The sequence below is a fragment of the Papio anubis genome, chromosome 10 (genome assembly GCF_008728515.1).
Source record: "Papio anubis isolate 15944 chromosome 10, Panubis1.0, whole genome shotgun sequence".
NCBI classification, from domain to species: domain Eukaryota; kingdom Metazoa; phylum Chordata; class Mammalia; order Primates; family Cercopithecidae; genus Papio; species Papio anubis.
This window is the reverse complement of record NC_044985.1, coordinates 38451200-38466867: the sequence shown is the minus strand read 5'-3', so window position 1 is coordinate 38466867 and position 15668 is coordinate 38451200. Positions and strand designations below refer to the sequence as shown.

The following is a 15668-nucleotide window of genomic DNA, read 5'->3' as shown; positions in this document are numbered from 1 at the left end:
AATGGCTTGATAGTGCTGTTTTATTTATCATTCTCAATTTATCATTTTTATTTATCTAGGTGTCTTGGCTTTTTAAGTAGCCTACAGAACTTCGGGAGGAAGAATCCTGGGGCCATTTTTGCCTAATCACAAGTAACATCTTGGAAACCAAGGGCTTTTTTTTTGTTATTTTAAACAGTCCCAGGCTGTCTGAGCCAGAAAATTTCATGAAGGACCCAATTACCTCTGGTCAAGCCTATTGTAACAGCTTAATAACTGGACTGTCTCCAGTCTCAGCCACACTCAATCCATCCTCCACCTGGAGCCAGAGGCATGTTTCTAGCACACCAATATGATCATAGCATTCTCTTGCTTAAAATCCTTCAAGAGCTTTATGGCCTGTAGGATTAGGTCCAAACTGTTATCCAGGGCTAATTCTAGGCTCATCTCCAGTCAGTTCCCCTAGACTTGTTCTACACTCTCATTATACCAAATTATTTATGACGCCCCTAATAAAATGAATCCTAAGTGCCTGAACTTGTCTCTGGCCAGAAGGCTTAGCTACCTGTACTCGCCTGTTGAGCTTCTGCTTCACTTTCAGGTTTCAGTTCACACCATGTTCTCAGGAGAGACTTCTCAGACCTCCGTTGGAAGAAATCCATTAGGGACCACTCCTCTAAGTCCCTGCTGTAGCCTAATTTATTCATTTCAGTACACAGTGCTACTACTTGATTTCATTCAGTTCCTTTCTCCCTCTGGACTTCGGACTTTCTCCTTAATCAATCTTACACTATTTTGAACCTAAAATAACATGGGTAACCAACAAACACTTATTGATTAATTTCCTGTAAGAAAAAATTCCACAAGAGTAAGTTTATGAGGAAGGCAACTCTATTAAAATCAGTTAAAAATAAAAACAAACAGATCAAGTGTGTTTACTAGGTTCTACCACTTTCCAGGATCTATGGCATATAAAATAGCCATAAACAAGGTCCATAACCAATATCAGAAGTTTATAGTTTATTCAGAGATGTAGCAAAACACTTGAGATAAATATAAAATTATACACATATACATTAGGAAAACATTTTGATAAAAGTATTCAGACTATTAGAAATATGATTTTGTCTAATAATGTGCTAATTATATGAGCAATGTATGCATAAGAAGAGTTGCAAGCAAATGACCGATATTAACTGACAATTTGCAAAATAAAATTCATAGCCAATAGAGAGACACAACAATTTCAATCTCACTATTATTAATAATCAAAGAGAAAAAATATTGAAAAAATAAAATAATTATGTCCATTATTAGCAAGGGTATGAGGAAATGGGCACTTGGTAGCAACCCTGAAATATGTATTATGAACCAGCAGATATATGTGGGCCTTTACCCAGAAATTCTACCTGCAGAGAATTTATCTAAAATGGTAAAGTTGGTGACAAGTACATTGAAACTAGGGCCTATCAAGGTATTTAACCTTATTAAAAATGAAATGCCTCAAGATCCAAAACTAGGAGATAAATAATAAAAAATTGAGATAGATATATAAACTAGCATACAGTAAAGTCATTAAAACTAATGGTGTAGATCAGTAACTTGACATGAAACAGATTAATAATAGATTAAACAATAAAGCCAGTTATAACATGGCACATGTAGCAGAAGTATAATATATCTGAATATAAACCCTGGAAGGTTACTCACAAATGTGTTGACAGTGCAATAGATAAAATTAAGAGTAAAGTCTTTATATTTTGCATATTTGTACATTTTTTCTATAATAAGAATGCATTTAATAGCACTTGCATAGTAAAAGTTGTGTTTTAATAAGGTATTAAATAAAAACTATGGATTAAAGTTGCCCAGGGAAGATTCAACAAATATGTCACTCTTGTGCTATATGAGAAAAGATAGAAATCCTATCCTAGGCAGTGAAAAATGACATGATCACAAATATGGGAGGCAAGAATGAGCATCAGTGTATGAGCAGTACCATAGGAAGGGCAGCCTAATTTTCTCAATAAGAAATGTGTGTGTTTTGATGGAGCGGTCATTAGGGGCTTTGAGCACAAGTATATCAGGAGAGTAGTGCTGTACACAAATTTACCAGGCAGTAGTGTGCTATCTGTATGCAAACAGAGATCCTCCAGGTACTAAATCCATTTCTGAGACAACTACTGCGATTTAGAAGTACCATGATGTGGGCTTAAAAAGGAACAGTTGAATTGAGAGTTATTACTAACAGGGAGTAGCAGCCAGGTACCCTCCCCGCTTGGAGCATTTGTAATTGCTGATACTTCTACCTGGAAAGTTCTACTCTGAGTTATTAGTGTTTGCTTTGCTCAAAATACTGAGTTTCAGCTCAGCTATCACCTGTTTACTCAGCCTTCCCTAACCTCCCTACGTTCCCAATCCCTCTTGCCTCGCTGCATTTTTTTCCCAAAGCACTTATCATTTTCTAACATTCTAGATGATGCACTTCATTCTGTTTATTGTCTGTATCCCACATAACGTAAGTATCCATACAGGACAGGGATTTTGTTTTGCAAACTGTGTCTCCTAAAGTCTAGAATTGTTTAGCCTACAATACCTGCTCAATAAGCATTTGCTGGATGAACAAATTAATTAAATATAATAAAAAACAGGGGGCTGGGATAAAATAGCTACCATTAATAGATGCAGATTTTCTGAATGAGGATATAATTTGAGGGTATGTCGATGACTTGGTATTTGAACAACGTGACTTTGAATTAAAATACTGACATTCAAGTGGGAAAAAATGGCCTAGAAATTAAATAACAAATAGAAGATCACAGCTGGGGGGACGTTTCATAGTTGGAGATAAAAGAAATGATGGGCTTATGGGCACTTTGTGAATTCACTAAAACGAAGGAAATATCTAGACTAGAAAGGAAAAACTAAAAAATATTTACAGGAGAGAGGAGGAGTAAGAAGAGGCAGGGATGTAGGATATATGGAACAAATGAAAAATATAAAGAGAAAGAAAAAAGAGAGAAAGCAGGGAAAATGAAGTGTGTCTGAATTTCAGAAAGAACCTTAAATGTATAAAGGGACAAATAAATAACAGGGTTTTATTTTTTCCAGTATGAAAGAACTGAAAATATTTCAGAGCAAACAGAAAGGAGTCAATGGGATTTTAGATGTCAGGGATGCTAAGAACTGGAGCTGGAGTCATAGGTGGTGGAAAGCAATGCATAAGAAACATTTGTAGCTATAAAAGACATAGTTTTGGAAAAGAATAGACACTTTTCTCCAGACACCAGGAAAGAGAAAGAGAAGCTAACTATGAGAAAAGAATAGAGATAAAGAAATGTATAAAAATTGAAGTGTCACATTCTTTTTAATAGACTAGGTGGAGAGATGACATGCCAAGGCAGGGATGGGACAGCTGGGACTGGGAGTGTAGAAAGAGAGAAAAGGTCTAAAATAGATCCCATGGGGAGCAGGCCTGAGAGTACAGAAAAGACAATTAAAAAGACTGCCAAATAGCAGCAGAAACCAGATTGAAGTTTGAAAGCATGGAGTTCTAATGAGCCAAATCTGCAATGCTTTGTTTGCCGCTAGCAGTGCTCTCTCTCCTGGGAGAAGTTGCAAAGAGAGCAAGAGCGAGAGGTAACCTCTGTTTTGAAATTTGCTACATGAGCAAAGATGTAAAGCTTATTAATGAAGAGGCAAAGCTTAAGAGTGAAAATCCAACTCATCTGAAGCAAGGAGGCCAACAAACCTGTGTCTGATCAATGAGGAGCACTTTCAAAAAAGTGGGGAAAGTAACATTTGAGTCCTAGGCTGAAAGCTGAAACTTTCAAGGAAATTAGAAAGCTAATTTCTCACTCCCCTCCCCCTACCACTCCTGCTGAGACCACAACAATGGGAATGGGCGAAAACTAAATGAAATGAGAAGATTATTACCACCAGCGCAGTGCTGTGAATGGAGAAATTGGGTAGGGGTGCTAGGGTAGGAGGGTAAAAGAGGGAATACAATTAATACAAAAGTGGTAGCTGTCTAAAATTTTGTGCATTTTTGAGACATCAGAGTGTCTCAGAATGCATTTCCAAGGCATTCAGAATGACTAATTTTTAAATTAACTACATGCAACCCACTATGGGTAAAAAGTGGATTTTTTGTTGTTATATACACTTTGAGATTAGTAAATTATTACTCTTTCATATAAATACAGGCTCTGCTTTTTAATGAAATCCTAACACTTCCTATTGGTGCAATAAAACCATCTAGAATGCAGATATGGCCCTTCCTCCTCTCTGACTTCTCACCCCACTCTCCACATGGCTCACTCTGCTACAACCACCTCCACCTTTTTTTTAGTTCCCAGAATAAATCAAGCTCATTCCCAGCTCAGGGCCCTTGCACCAGCTGTTCCACAGCGTCTGCCACGCTCTTCCCCCAGACTGGCCCAGAAGGGCCTTCTGGATAGTCAGGTCTCAGCTTAAGTGTCCCCTCTTCAGACCTTCCCTGACTATTAGCTTAAAGCAGCCTACAGGAACCCTTTATCCCTATCCCATCACCTTGGTTTTGTTGTTTGTTTATTTTTAGACACAGGGTCTCACTGTGTCGCCCAGGCTCAAGCGATCCTTCCACTTCACCTCCTGAGTATGGTTCCCCACTCCCCAGCAGCACAATGTTATCTGATATTTCCCTTATTTATCTGGGTGTGTACTCTGCCACCTCCTTAGAATATAACCCCCCTGAGGAAAGAAATTCTGTCTGTCCAGGTCACCGCTACATCTCTAGCATCTCACACACTTTCAAGCGCACAACACACATTCAATACATACTTATCTAATACATGAGTGACTGAATGATGAAAAGCTGTTTTTTAATGCTAAATATGATAGAAAGTTACATCAACTAACTTCATTCACAAAGTAGTGAAAAGTTTATTCACAAGATAGTAAGAAGTAAAAACAGTATCCTTGTTCCCTGAAACAATCCCATAAGATCATATTTCTCTTGTTCTAGGCAATACATATTATGAGAAGGTAAAGTTGATTATGAATGAAAGGATAAAGGAAGAAACATCCTTAAAGATGAACCTAAATAAATCTCAGTAAAATTTTAAATGATCAAATGGACATAAAAATGTCTTTGTTATTTTTACCAGGCTCAGGGAGGTCTGGAAATATACAGAGATTTTATAGAGTTTGAACAGTGTGGGATTTAATTAGTTAGGGCATGCACACAAACAAAATGTCAGATAAATTTTCCACAAAATAAATTCTATAAATTATGAGTAACGTTTTTCTTATTTGTCTTGCTATATTAGATCTAGAAAACAGGCATAATTAAGAGGTTAAGAGGAAGTGGACTTTAAGCTCTTCTCCATAAAAGGCAATCTCTAAATAAGAAATTCAGTCTCCAGCCAAGTTTTCACATTTTCTGTGGAAAGTATTATCTTCCAGCTTATTATTTTTTTAAGGCAGGAGGGAGGAAGTGGTAAAATAACATCTATAATTCTGATAAACAATTTATGTTATAAAACTCTTTATAATCTCATATAGGATATTATGTACTAACCATGATCCTCTGAAAAATAGGTAAAATTTACAAACAACCTGCTTCATTATTCCCTTAAGATGCCATGTAAGAGCCAAATATCAAAAGAATGAATAAGGATACCACAGACATATCCAAATTGAGAGACATTCCACAAAATGCTTGGCCCAATTTTTCAAGTATATGAAGGTTAAGAAACACAAAATAATGTTGAAGAACTATTTCATCTTTAGACTGTGATTTCATAGAAAAATGCACTCACGCCTAACAAATATATACAGTATTTAGGGAAAAACATAAATGAATGAATGGGTAGCTAGATAGATAAGTAGATAGATAGATCTAATAAAACATGTTTAAAGCTATCAAGTGAAACAAAAATGCATTAATGTCAGTGATGAGAATAGTAATAAGCAATTGGTAAACTATAAGCAGATGTATGAAAGAAAGAACCATATGCCATAAGAAATAAACCAATAAAAATGGCAACATCTGTTTTTAAGCCCTAATACATTACTACTTTAATAAATGAGATGAATCAAAATGGAAATGTAAAGATTTCTTGGACTAAGAGCCTTTATAAATTGGTTATACTTTTTACCAATATATGGTATTTTTAAAAATATTATGATATTTCAATTATAAGTTGAAAAAACGGGTGGGAGCTTTAAATCATAAAATAGTATGCAGAAATAAAATTTCATATATAGATTAATACATTAAATCTTTTTTCACTGCCCTTAAAATCGTAATAATAGTGCTTCAGTAACTAATAATAGTGCTTCAGTTTAAAATACTACAAGCAGCTTTGAGGTGGTTATTATATCATCCTCACTTTGAAGAGGAAGAAAAGAAGCTTTAAGAGAGTAGATATGTTGCGCAAATTTCAGATAGGTGTTATGTGACAGACATGCTAAAATTACAATGACTTGCCTCCCTCTGTTCCTTGGACAATACTGACTGTTACGTAATCAAGGATCTTCCACCTTGGTATAAAGCTTGAATTTATCTATAGTATTGCCAGTGCTAACTTCAATATTGCTATAGCTTATACATAATCATTAGCATTATATAATTCAGATGATACTAGTAGAAAACAATTAAAAGCTAAAATATTTCTTGTCTTCTCAGTACTTATAGAAAGTGTAGAACTCAAAATACACACACACACACACACACATATATACATATACATACAATCATATGGATACTACATTATTAATCGCAAACATCCAGTAGGTTCCAGACTAACTAAGAAATGTTTAGGCCCCAAATAATATGCTCATAACTATTGTTTATTTCCTTTGTCAACTTAACTGTCCTCAGACAATAGCAAATGGTATTGGTATTTGTGGCAGACCAATGTAATATTGCATGCTAAGGAAAAACATATAGCACATAGCTATACAGGAGCAGAAAAAGAATACAAATCTCTTTTTGAAATGAAATTTTGGTCAAGGTTCAGCTGGGGAAATCCGCTGACCCACTTCGAAATTAAAATGCTGCTTTAGCACACACAGCATACACAGATACACGCACAGGGAATTTTCCACTGAGGTTGCACATAGCGGATATCGAAGCTCTATCAATGACACCCCAAATCACCATCCCCAAGGCCAGAATATGCATGCTGATTTCAGGCTGCTCACTAATTACCCTACATTTTTTGAGCCTTAAATCTTTAAAGAAAAATCATGATGATAAGAAAGCCAAGTTTGTAATTATAATAGAACATCATAATCATTTACAAGAAGTCATCTCACTTTTTTTTTTTACAGTGAGTGTTCCTGAGTTAATATTATGTATGTAACCATCAACACAGTACATTTTAATTTTCAAAACGGTATCAATTTAATGTTACAAATAAATAAAAGGCAAATCATTACTTTCACTATTGTAAACTCTGAGTCATTTCGCCCAATTCATGACAAGTATTGTGCATATCATATAATGTCATTATGGTATAAAGAAACTTTATGGCATATCTGTTTTTACTCACCAGTTGTTTCCACAATGCCTTCTAGGATGACGACAATCTCGAACTGTTCAGTTTGCATGCTTCGCTGGGATAGGTCATAAAAGGGGCTTTTGGCATCGATCACGTGGCAAATTGTGAGGGGGGACACAAGAAAAAGTTGATCTGCCCCTGTACTAAAACCTACATCCAGTTCAAGTTGGTCAAGGGGAAGGAACTCACCCTCAGGTGTCTGCCGAGACTAGACAAGCACACAGAAAAAGAGAAGAAATCACCACTTGTACTGAAAATTTCAAGGCAGCCCAACAGTAATTTACATCATTGCCAACATTCTGCACTATCAATCATCTGCAACAAAATCCAAACAAATCATTATGCAACTATGTTCTAGCAAATGGGCCGAAATCCCACATAGCTCATGCGGAACATACATGCATTATTTATAATACACAACTTGCTATAATTACCATTCCCTAACTCATGAGCTTTGGAGAAATGCCTGGTCCAACAATGGTTGTTAGCACAAACTGTGGAACTGAGTGTGCATGTGCTGCTGCTTGACAGCAATCACTGCAGGATAACTCATTGCATGCCAGATATTTTTTTTTCTCGACAAAGCAAATAAGTAAGTAGGCAATTTTATGGAGTGTGTTAAAGCTGACAAAGATTGACCATCATTTAGAGAGAGATTTATTGATTACTGAAAATCAAAACACAACAATTTATTTTTCAGACTTTCGAAAAGTAACAAACACATATAAAATGGAACAGAAGAGTGAAGATGTTCTCATATTAAGCTCTGTTATGTACACAAGAGCTTACATAATAAAAATAAATGGCAGATGTTGTTAGCTAATGGTTTTCAAACTCCTAATAATAAACTGCATTATAAATATTTGCTTCTCTGTCATTCCATGAGTTTTAAAACACAGTGAAAAAACTGCACTAAATTGAACTTTCTTTAATCAAAATGCAATTTCGAAAAGCTATACCGGAGAAACATAATTTAATAAAATGTTTCTAAGGTAGTGACATTCAGTTTCAGTATAAATCACTCTAATTAAGTAAATTGTGTTCATGCTTAGGACTCTATGAGAAAATTTAATATGACTATTAAAAATTAGCAAACTATGAGAGTAAAATTACTCATCTTCGTTTTCTCTTTGTTTTCCATATCTGTCACATATAATAATCATGCACAAGCAAACATATGCATTTAATTTATGTAATTATGGGGTGAAATAAAGGCTAGATAGTTAGGAATTAAATACAGAAAAAATGGGGGGAAGGTGGAGCATGCTGCTGGTCAAATGGGACTTTGATGAATCCAATATATTTTAACAGATTCCATGTAAAACAAATTTAATAACAAAACAATCTATAAGACTGGTCTGCCCAATGAAATTATAGTTTGAAGACAAAATTCTTACTCTCAGAGTTCCAAAAAAAAAATGCATTGACTTTTTATGTGGAGTAAGTGAGTCTGAAAACACTGAGAAATGTGGCTTAGCAACATGTCCTTTGTGGCAAAACAGAACGAAGGGTTCCAAATTGGTGGTGCTTTATTATGGCAGCAATGGTTACAAAGAGTTTCAACAGGAGAATTAGTCAACTGGAGAGGCTACTTTGTAGTTAGAAATATTCAGGGATACTATTTGTGTAGACAAAATCCTAATGAAAGGAAGACTATTTTTCTTCTGTAACTTGTGTGCAGCTGAAAAAAGAAGACTATGAAAAAAACGATTACTGACAAACAAATAAAAGAGCCCATTGAAAAATCTGATGGTGCAAAAATTAAGACAGCAGCTCTAGCAACCAATGTTGGAGAAAACTAGGCGTGTCCAAGACATCCTGAAAATGCTCCCAAAAGAGCTTTTTTGAGTCATCCGTTTTTCTAAATCTATTCTCAAATTAGTAAAATATAAATGAGACCAACATCTTTCCAACTACATGGCTGTATAACAAGTATTGATTAACATAACAAAATAAATGCCAAACACAAAACAAAATTAAAGCAGCAAAAACAAAAACCTTGTGTCATTTTTCTCTCACCTACTAAGAAACAGGTGCTATATAAACACAAGGTGGTATTCTGATGTGTATAATTAATTTGGGTCTTTTTGCTGATCATTCTAAGTTCTGCTTTTCCTGAACTACATGGCATTGTTGACAATAATAATTCTTTTAGAAACTAAATCTCCCATTTATTCTAAAGTTAATTTTCCCCAAAGAAGATATATTTTCCCAAGTATTATATATGTACACAAATACTAAAATTTGTCTTCCTTTTTCATACATTTGTTATTTATACCTGTGCCTCATTCTAAAAGGCTTTAGAGTAAGCTATTAAATTTTGTATTCCCTAATCACTTAACAACCCATGGATATAAGTGGCCTAGAAACAGGCAGGCTATCAGGAGGATGACAACTTGGAATAAGAAATACTTTATTTTTACCAAAGTAGTTCACTCAGACATAAGTAATTTTGGCTTAAATATGCATAGATCTGTTCCATTCAGACTTAATATACCTTCTGATTTTAAATATTTGCTCTATACACTCAAAGTTACACCTGTACTCAAAATTACCCTATCCCCGCCCTCCCACCGCAAATACTTTATATCCTATCCAGGTCTTCCTATTATATGACACTTTGGGAAACATGCTTTCAATGTTTATATATTTTTCAGATAAGTGAAATTCTTTACATATGTATTGAATTATTTACATATGTATCCAGTGGATACTATATGACTTAACCTTTCTTAAAATGACAAAGATGCTACACATATTCACAATTTTATTGCCCAGTTCCTTCTTCCTTTATATTAGGTCACCAAATATTTCAACTATTAATACGTTCACTTCCCTGATTTTCTTTCTTCCTTGACTTTGTAGTACACTGAGGAGCTTCTTAATCCCTGAAATTCCATAGACTTTGGCTCAGGTCAAAAGTGAAGGGTGTGGTTATAATGTGGCAGGTGCCTGGAATACTACAGTTGTTTGAAGTCTGAGCTTCTGACTACAGCCAAGTTATCTTAGCAGGATTTAGTCACATGCTTTTGATGCTCTCAAAACCTACACATGCTTACCAAATACATTTTCAGAAGCACATACATTCTGCTTTAGGCTTCTAAATAATTCTAAGATTATTTAGGCTTCTAAATAATCTAGGCTGCCCTAATTCTGGTGCAATTCTGGGGATTTGCAGGAGGAGGAAAAAAAAAAAAAAGCCTGTGTCTTAGTTTTATTTTATTTTTTATTATTTATTTATTTATTTATTTATTTTTTGAGGTGGAGTCTCACTCTGTCGCCCAGGTTTGAGTGCAGTGGCCGGATCTCAGCTCACTGCAAGCTCCGCCTCCCGGGTTTATGCCATTCTCCTGCCTCAGCCTCCCGAGTAGCTGGGACTACAGGCGCCCGCCACCTCGCCCGGCTAGTTTTTTGTATTTTTTAAGTAGAGACAGGGTTTCACCGTGTTAGCCAGGATGGTCTCCATCTCCTGACCTTGTGATCTGCCCGTCTCGGCCTCCCAAAGTGCTGGGATTACAGGCTTGAGCCACCACGCCCGGCCTGTGTCTTAGTTTTAAATCTCAACTTGTATAAGAGGAGTGAGAGAGTGTTTGAATGTTTGTTCAAGGAACTGTGATAAACACATGTATATGAAAGTGAAAGAAAAAATAAAGGTGAGTTATGTATGTGTCTTTATAAAATCAATTTTCTTCTGTAACTTGAGTATATAATAAATTGGCACCACTGATATTCCATCAGTTTCATATTATTTAGCAATTAACTACCATATTTCACTCAAAAATATTTGATAGTAAGCAGAATATTTTGAGATAAAAACCAATTTAACCTTTCTTCATTGTGTCATATTAAGCATTACAAGAAACCTTCCATTGATAGAGCAATTTGTTGATGATGCAGTTATCTCCTTTAGCTCAATAAACTTTCTAACTCCCAAGGAAACATAGAACCGGGATCATTTTCTAGATACAAATGTATAAATTGATATGGTCTAGATCAACAATAATTTAAATTATTTTCAAATTCAAAGTGATTGCTAAAAGTTAAGATTTATGCAGTAAATTATTTAAATTTCTAAAAAGGTTGATTACTAAGTTTAACTTTTAGTTTATAAGAAAATTATTTAGAATCCCAAGAACTGTGGAATAAATAAGGAAGAAAGAAGTTTAAAGAAAGTGAATAAAAATTATTAATTCTTAAAAATTTAGAAGATAATTTGAAAAAACTATGGCTTGAGAATGACTTCCATACAACTTCTCCTTTCAATTTTATAGAATCTTGGGAAGGAAATAAAGGTCCTTCCACCATTTTAGTATATCTTGTTGACTGCATTACAAAAAATTCTGGGAGTTATAAAAGTTGAAGAAATCTAGAGCTTAAAATTTATTTAAATAAATTAATTGTTTAAATTAACTGTCCAAAAAGTTATGTGAACATTAAGCATTTTTCGATAATTCTGTACAATTTTGGTTGTGGCAATAATTTTGAAGTTACTTGTAATATATATATCATTTAATAATAATATTTCAATTCTTCACATTTTTATTATATGTAAATACCTTATGTGTAGAATTTAAGTGTTGTGCCACATTTTATAATCATTTATACTAATTTCAAAGAAGCAATTCAAGTCAAAGGCCTTTGAACTTCCTTAGAGCCCCAAAAGAGGCCTACAAGATAATTAACTACAATTCTCACTATAGGTGGAAAAAGAACCAAAAGTCACAGGTGCCTAGAAGGGATCATCATTGTCATGTACTTTGCAGACAAACAGTCTTCATATTACAGAGGGCAACTGTTAAGTGCTTATTCAAAGACAGACAGACACTCACATACATATACATACATGATTCTAGAATACACATTTAGCACTGCCCTGGCACAAGCAGATCCACATTTGGCCCCTCCCTTCTGGTGGATATGTGGCCAAGTGTCCACATTCATTTGTCAAGGCCACATTTCACCAATGCAATTCGTATCTTTGCTCCCTTTCTCTCTCCCATCTCTCTAATATGTAACTATGTTCTTTCCTACCTTGGAGTGAGGCTTAAGGAATTCTGAATAGCACATTAAATCACTACTGCCCTACACTATAGATTTATCTCTATCATATTCTAAAGTTTGATCCATGCCTCACCACATTTCACAAGTCCTTGCTGGAAAAGGGCCCACAGGGCCAGTGGTCTGGGAAGGAAAGCAAAGGAGGCTAAGACGGAGAAAGCAGGCCATTCTTGCCTACCACTTCCCCACAATTTTATCTGTAATTTCACTTATCCTCTTTATACCTGTAATATGTATTTATGTGTGTGTGTGCGTGTATGTGTGCATGCTGAATATATGCTGCAGTCATAAAAAAAAATTACATGGAATGAGGTCAGAGTAATATCTGGAAACTAACATTGGGAAATGGCCCAAATGCAGGTACCAGGATCAGGGACAAAAGTACCTTGGGACACAAAGCAGTTAGGGCAATGGCTTTGGTGCCCAGACCAAAATTCAAGTAGTCAGGTGGAGGGGAATGCAGACCTAGAATTTTATTGGCATTGTCTACAATTACATTGTACATTTATTTGGACTCCTTAAGCTTGAAATTACATGAATAGTAGGTGGAAAACTATGACCCAATGTCAAGTCCAAAATAAGGATTTTTAATGCTGAGTCAGTTAACCCACAAAAATATGTTCAATTTTATGAAAAGAACATTTCTTATATAATGCAATGTAATTTATCTTATAATAGATTATGTGAGACTTTCATACCATTCAAATGAAAGAGCAGCTTTCTAATTCTTTGAGGGCCTTTGTGGCATTTATTATAACTGAGGACAGGCTTTGTAACCCTACTGCACATTTCCTCCTACTCGCCAAACACCCTCCAATCTATCAAGTGCTTTTTCCTGCTTCTCTTTATCATTTGTTCTTACCTACTGCTGTTTATTTGTGGGTCTTTACGCCCCTAATTTCTGTTCACTTTTTATTCCCTGAGCACAAGCCACCCTTTACTTTTCAGGAATCATATTAAAAATAAAAAACAAAACCAAACAAAATGTATTACTACTATTTCAAAAAGAATAATAATTATATTTTTAGAAGCCAAGTTCTATACTTATTAAGAGAATTAGTATACTTGTGTCAGAGAAAGAAAAACTGGACTAAATAGGAACTGTGCTAATTTTAAGGATAAAATGAATCCACCTGAACAACTCACCAACCAATATGGGACCTAGCTCCTGAGCATTCTGAGGCACTCAGCTTTAGACCTCTTGAGTATTTTTACTAATGGCTTAGATGATATTCAGAAGAACAGGGCTTTTACAAATATAGCTATTCATTTGTGGATTTTATTTTTGGAAAGGGAGGTAAATAATTGTCTCATGATTAAAAATAAAGTTCAAATTGGCCATGGTCAATTGAAGAGTCAGTTATAAAATTAAGATCATACTGAGTCAAAAACATAATCACATTTCATTGCAAGATATAAAATGAAAGCAAACCTATAAATATATGAGAAAACTGCAGGAATCCTGTGATTCAGGAATCGTGGTTAGATTAGCAAAATGTTAGGACATATGAGGAGGATAAAGAGCTTAATGGTTTTTCAGACCACCATATTTTATTGCATCTGCACTTGATAATAGTCATATGGAGAAACAAGACAATATCCAATTTGGAATATGTATATAAATATATACATATATATATGTGGAGGATAAAAGAAGGTGAGCACAAAAATAACATATGTGATGTTAGAAGAGGAAAGGAATGTACTCTATTACCTTTTGACAAGTGAAAGTTAAGGACTGCATAGCTGACCTCTTAGGAAAGAAAGAGGATGCCTATTGGCAATAAATAGAACTACAAGGAAGTAACATTATGCTTCCAGAAAATTAATCCTTATCTTTTTGTTTCAAAATATGAATGCAATCATAGTTTATTTCATGTTTATATAAAAAATGTGTGCTGACTGGATGAATATAACCATATACATGATGGCACTGAGATAATAAATTTGTAATTTATTGAACAGTGTATCAAAGAATAGTAATTAATTCTTGCCCTAACAAGTTGTATGCCTAGGTCTATTAACCATTATTGTTAGGTTGGTAGAAAGGAGTAAGACTTCCAAATCCTTTAAACCCAGCACTAAACTATAGGGTTCAACATTACAACTACTGGTCTCAACTCCTTAATCCAGGCATTTTAATAAAAACTTTCAATTGGATGACATAGTAACTTACCATAGCCATGATACTAGCTAGTCCCTATTTTCTGGGTAAAGCCAAAAAAGAAAAGACAGCTAAAATAAATGGAAAATTCAAGTAAAAATTCAATATGGGGAGGAGAGGAAGAAAGAATATTCATCTTAAAAGAGCTGTCTATAGCTATATTTATAGTTCAATCACAGATTTTAATGAGGAACTTCACACTATAGCCTTTGATTTTTATTTAATCTACTTTCTTTTTTTATGAGTAGAAAAAGGACTGACCCCTCCAGGCATAAAGTTGAAAGATCTATATTTGACTACTGAAAGAAATTTTAGTGTTTGTAAGGCTGGACAACAGGAATAGAGGTGAGATAAAATGTGCTTTCAAATAAGTGAAAAGCATAATTAAAAATTAGGCAAAGAAGTTTTACAAAAAAACTTCCATCAAAAGTTAGGCATTTGAAAACTATTATGCATGAGAAATTTCATAACAGAAAGCATTAGAAAGCCATGCCCATGTTCTTATTGTCTCCCCAAGAATCAAAAAGTGCTTTCTAATTATTAAATAGAACTGCTGCATTTATCTAAAGAAGCTTTTATTTAGCAAATAAGAAAACAGCAATAGAAAAATTAGTAAATTAAATTAGGTAATAGGAAAAGCATACATGCACTATAGTTACTAGCATTAAATATTATACTGGATTTGTTGCCTTAAAAATTCTACACATTCTGCATTAAAGACACATAAATTTTGCATTTAAATTGTTAAATCGAAGTTTAAAGGGGGAAACTGTGTGTACATTTAATAATAATAATGCATAAAACTGATAGGGACATATTATTACTTCAAGATTTTGGTATAGCTTCTCTTTAAAAATAGAGTTGACTGTTTTAGGTCACTTAATCTCAGTCCCTAAGAGAAAATGAGAACAACTTGTTAA

The 15668-nt window shown here is 34.5% G+C and overlaps 1 protein-coding gene across 1 annotated transcript in view; it reads right to left on the bottom strand.

Moving 5' to 3' along the window:
• KCNJ3 (potassium inwardly rectifying channel subfamily J member 3) overlaps positions 1 to 15668 on the bottom strand; it is a 159369-nt gene that overhangs the window by 139952 nt on the left and 3749 nt on the right. Inside the window, exon 2 of the mRNA XM_003907486.5 lies at positions 7518 to 7734. Coding sequence (XP_003907535.1) covers positions 7518 to 7734 — 217 coding nt within the window. The remainder of the gene's footprint in view (positions 1 to 7517; positions 7735 to 15668) is intronic.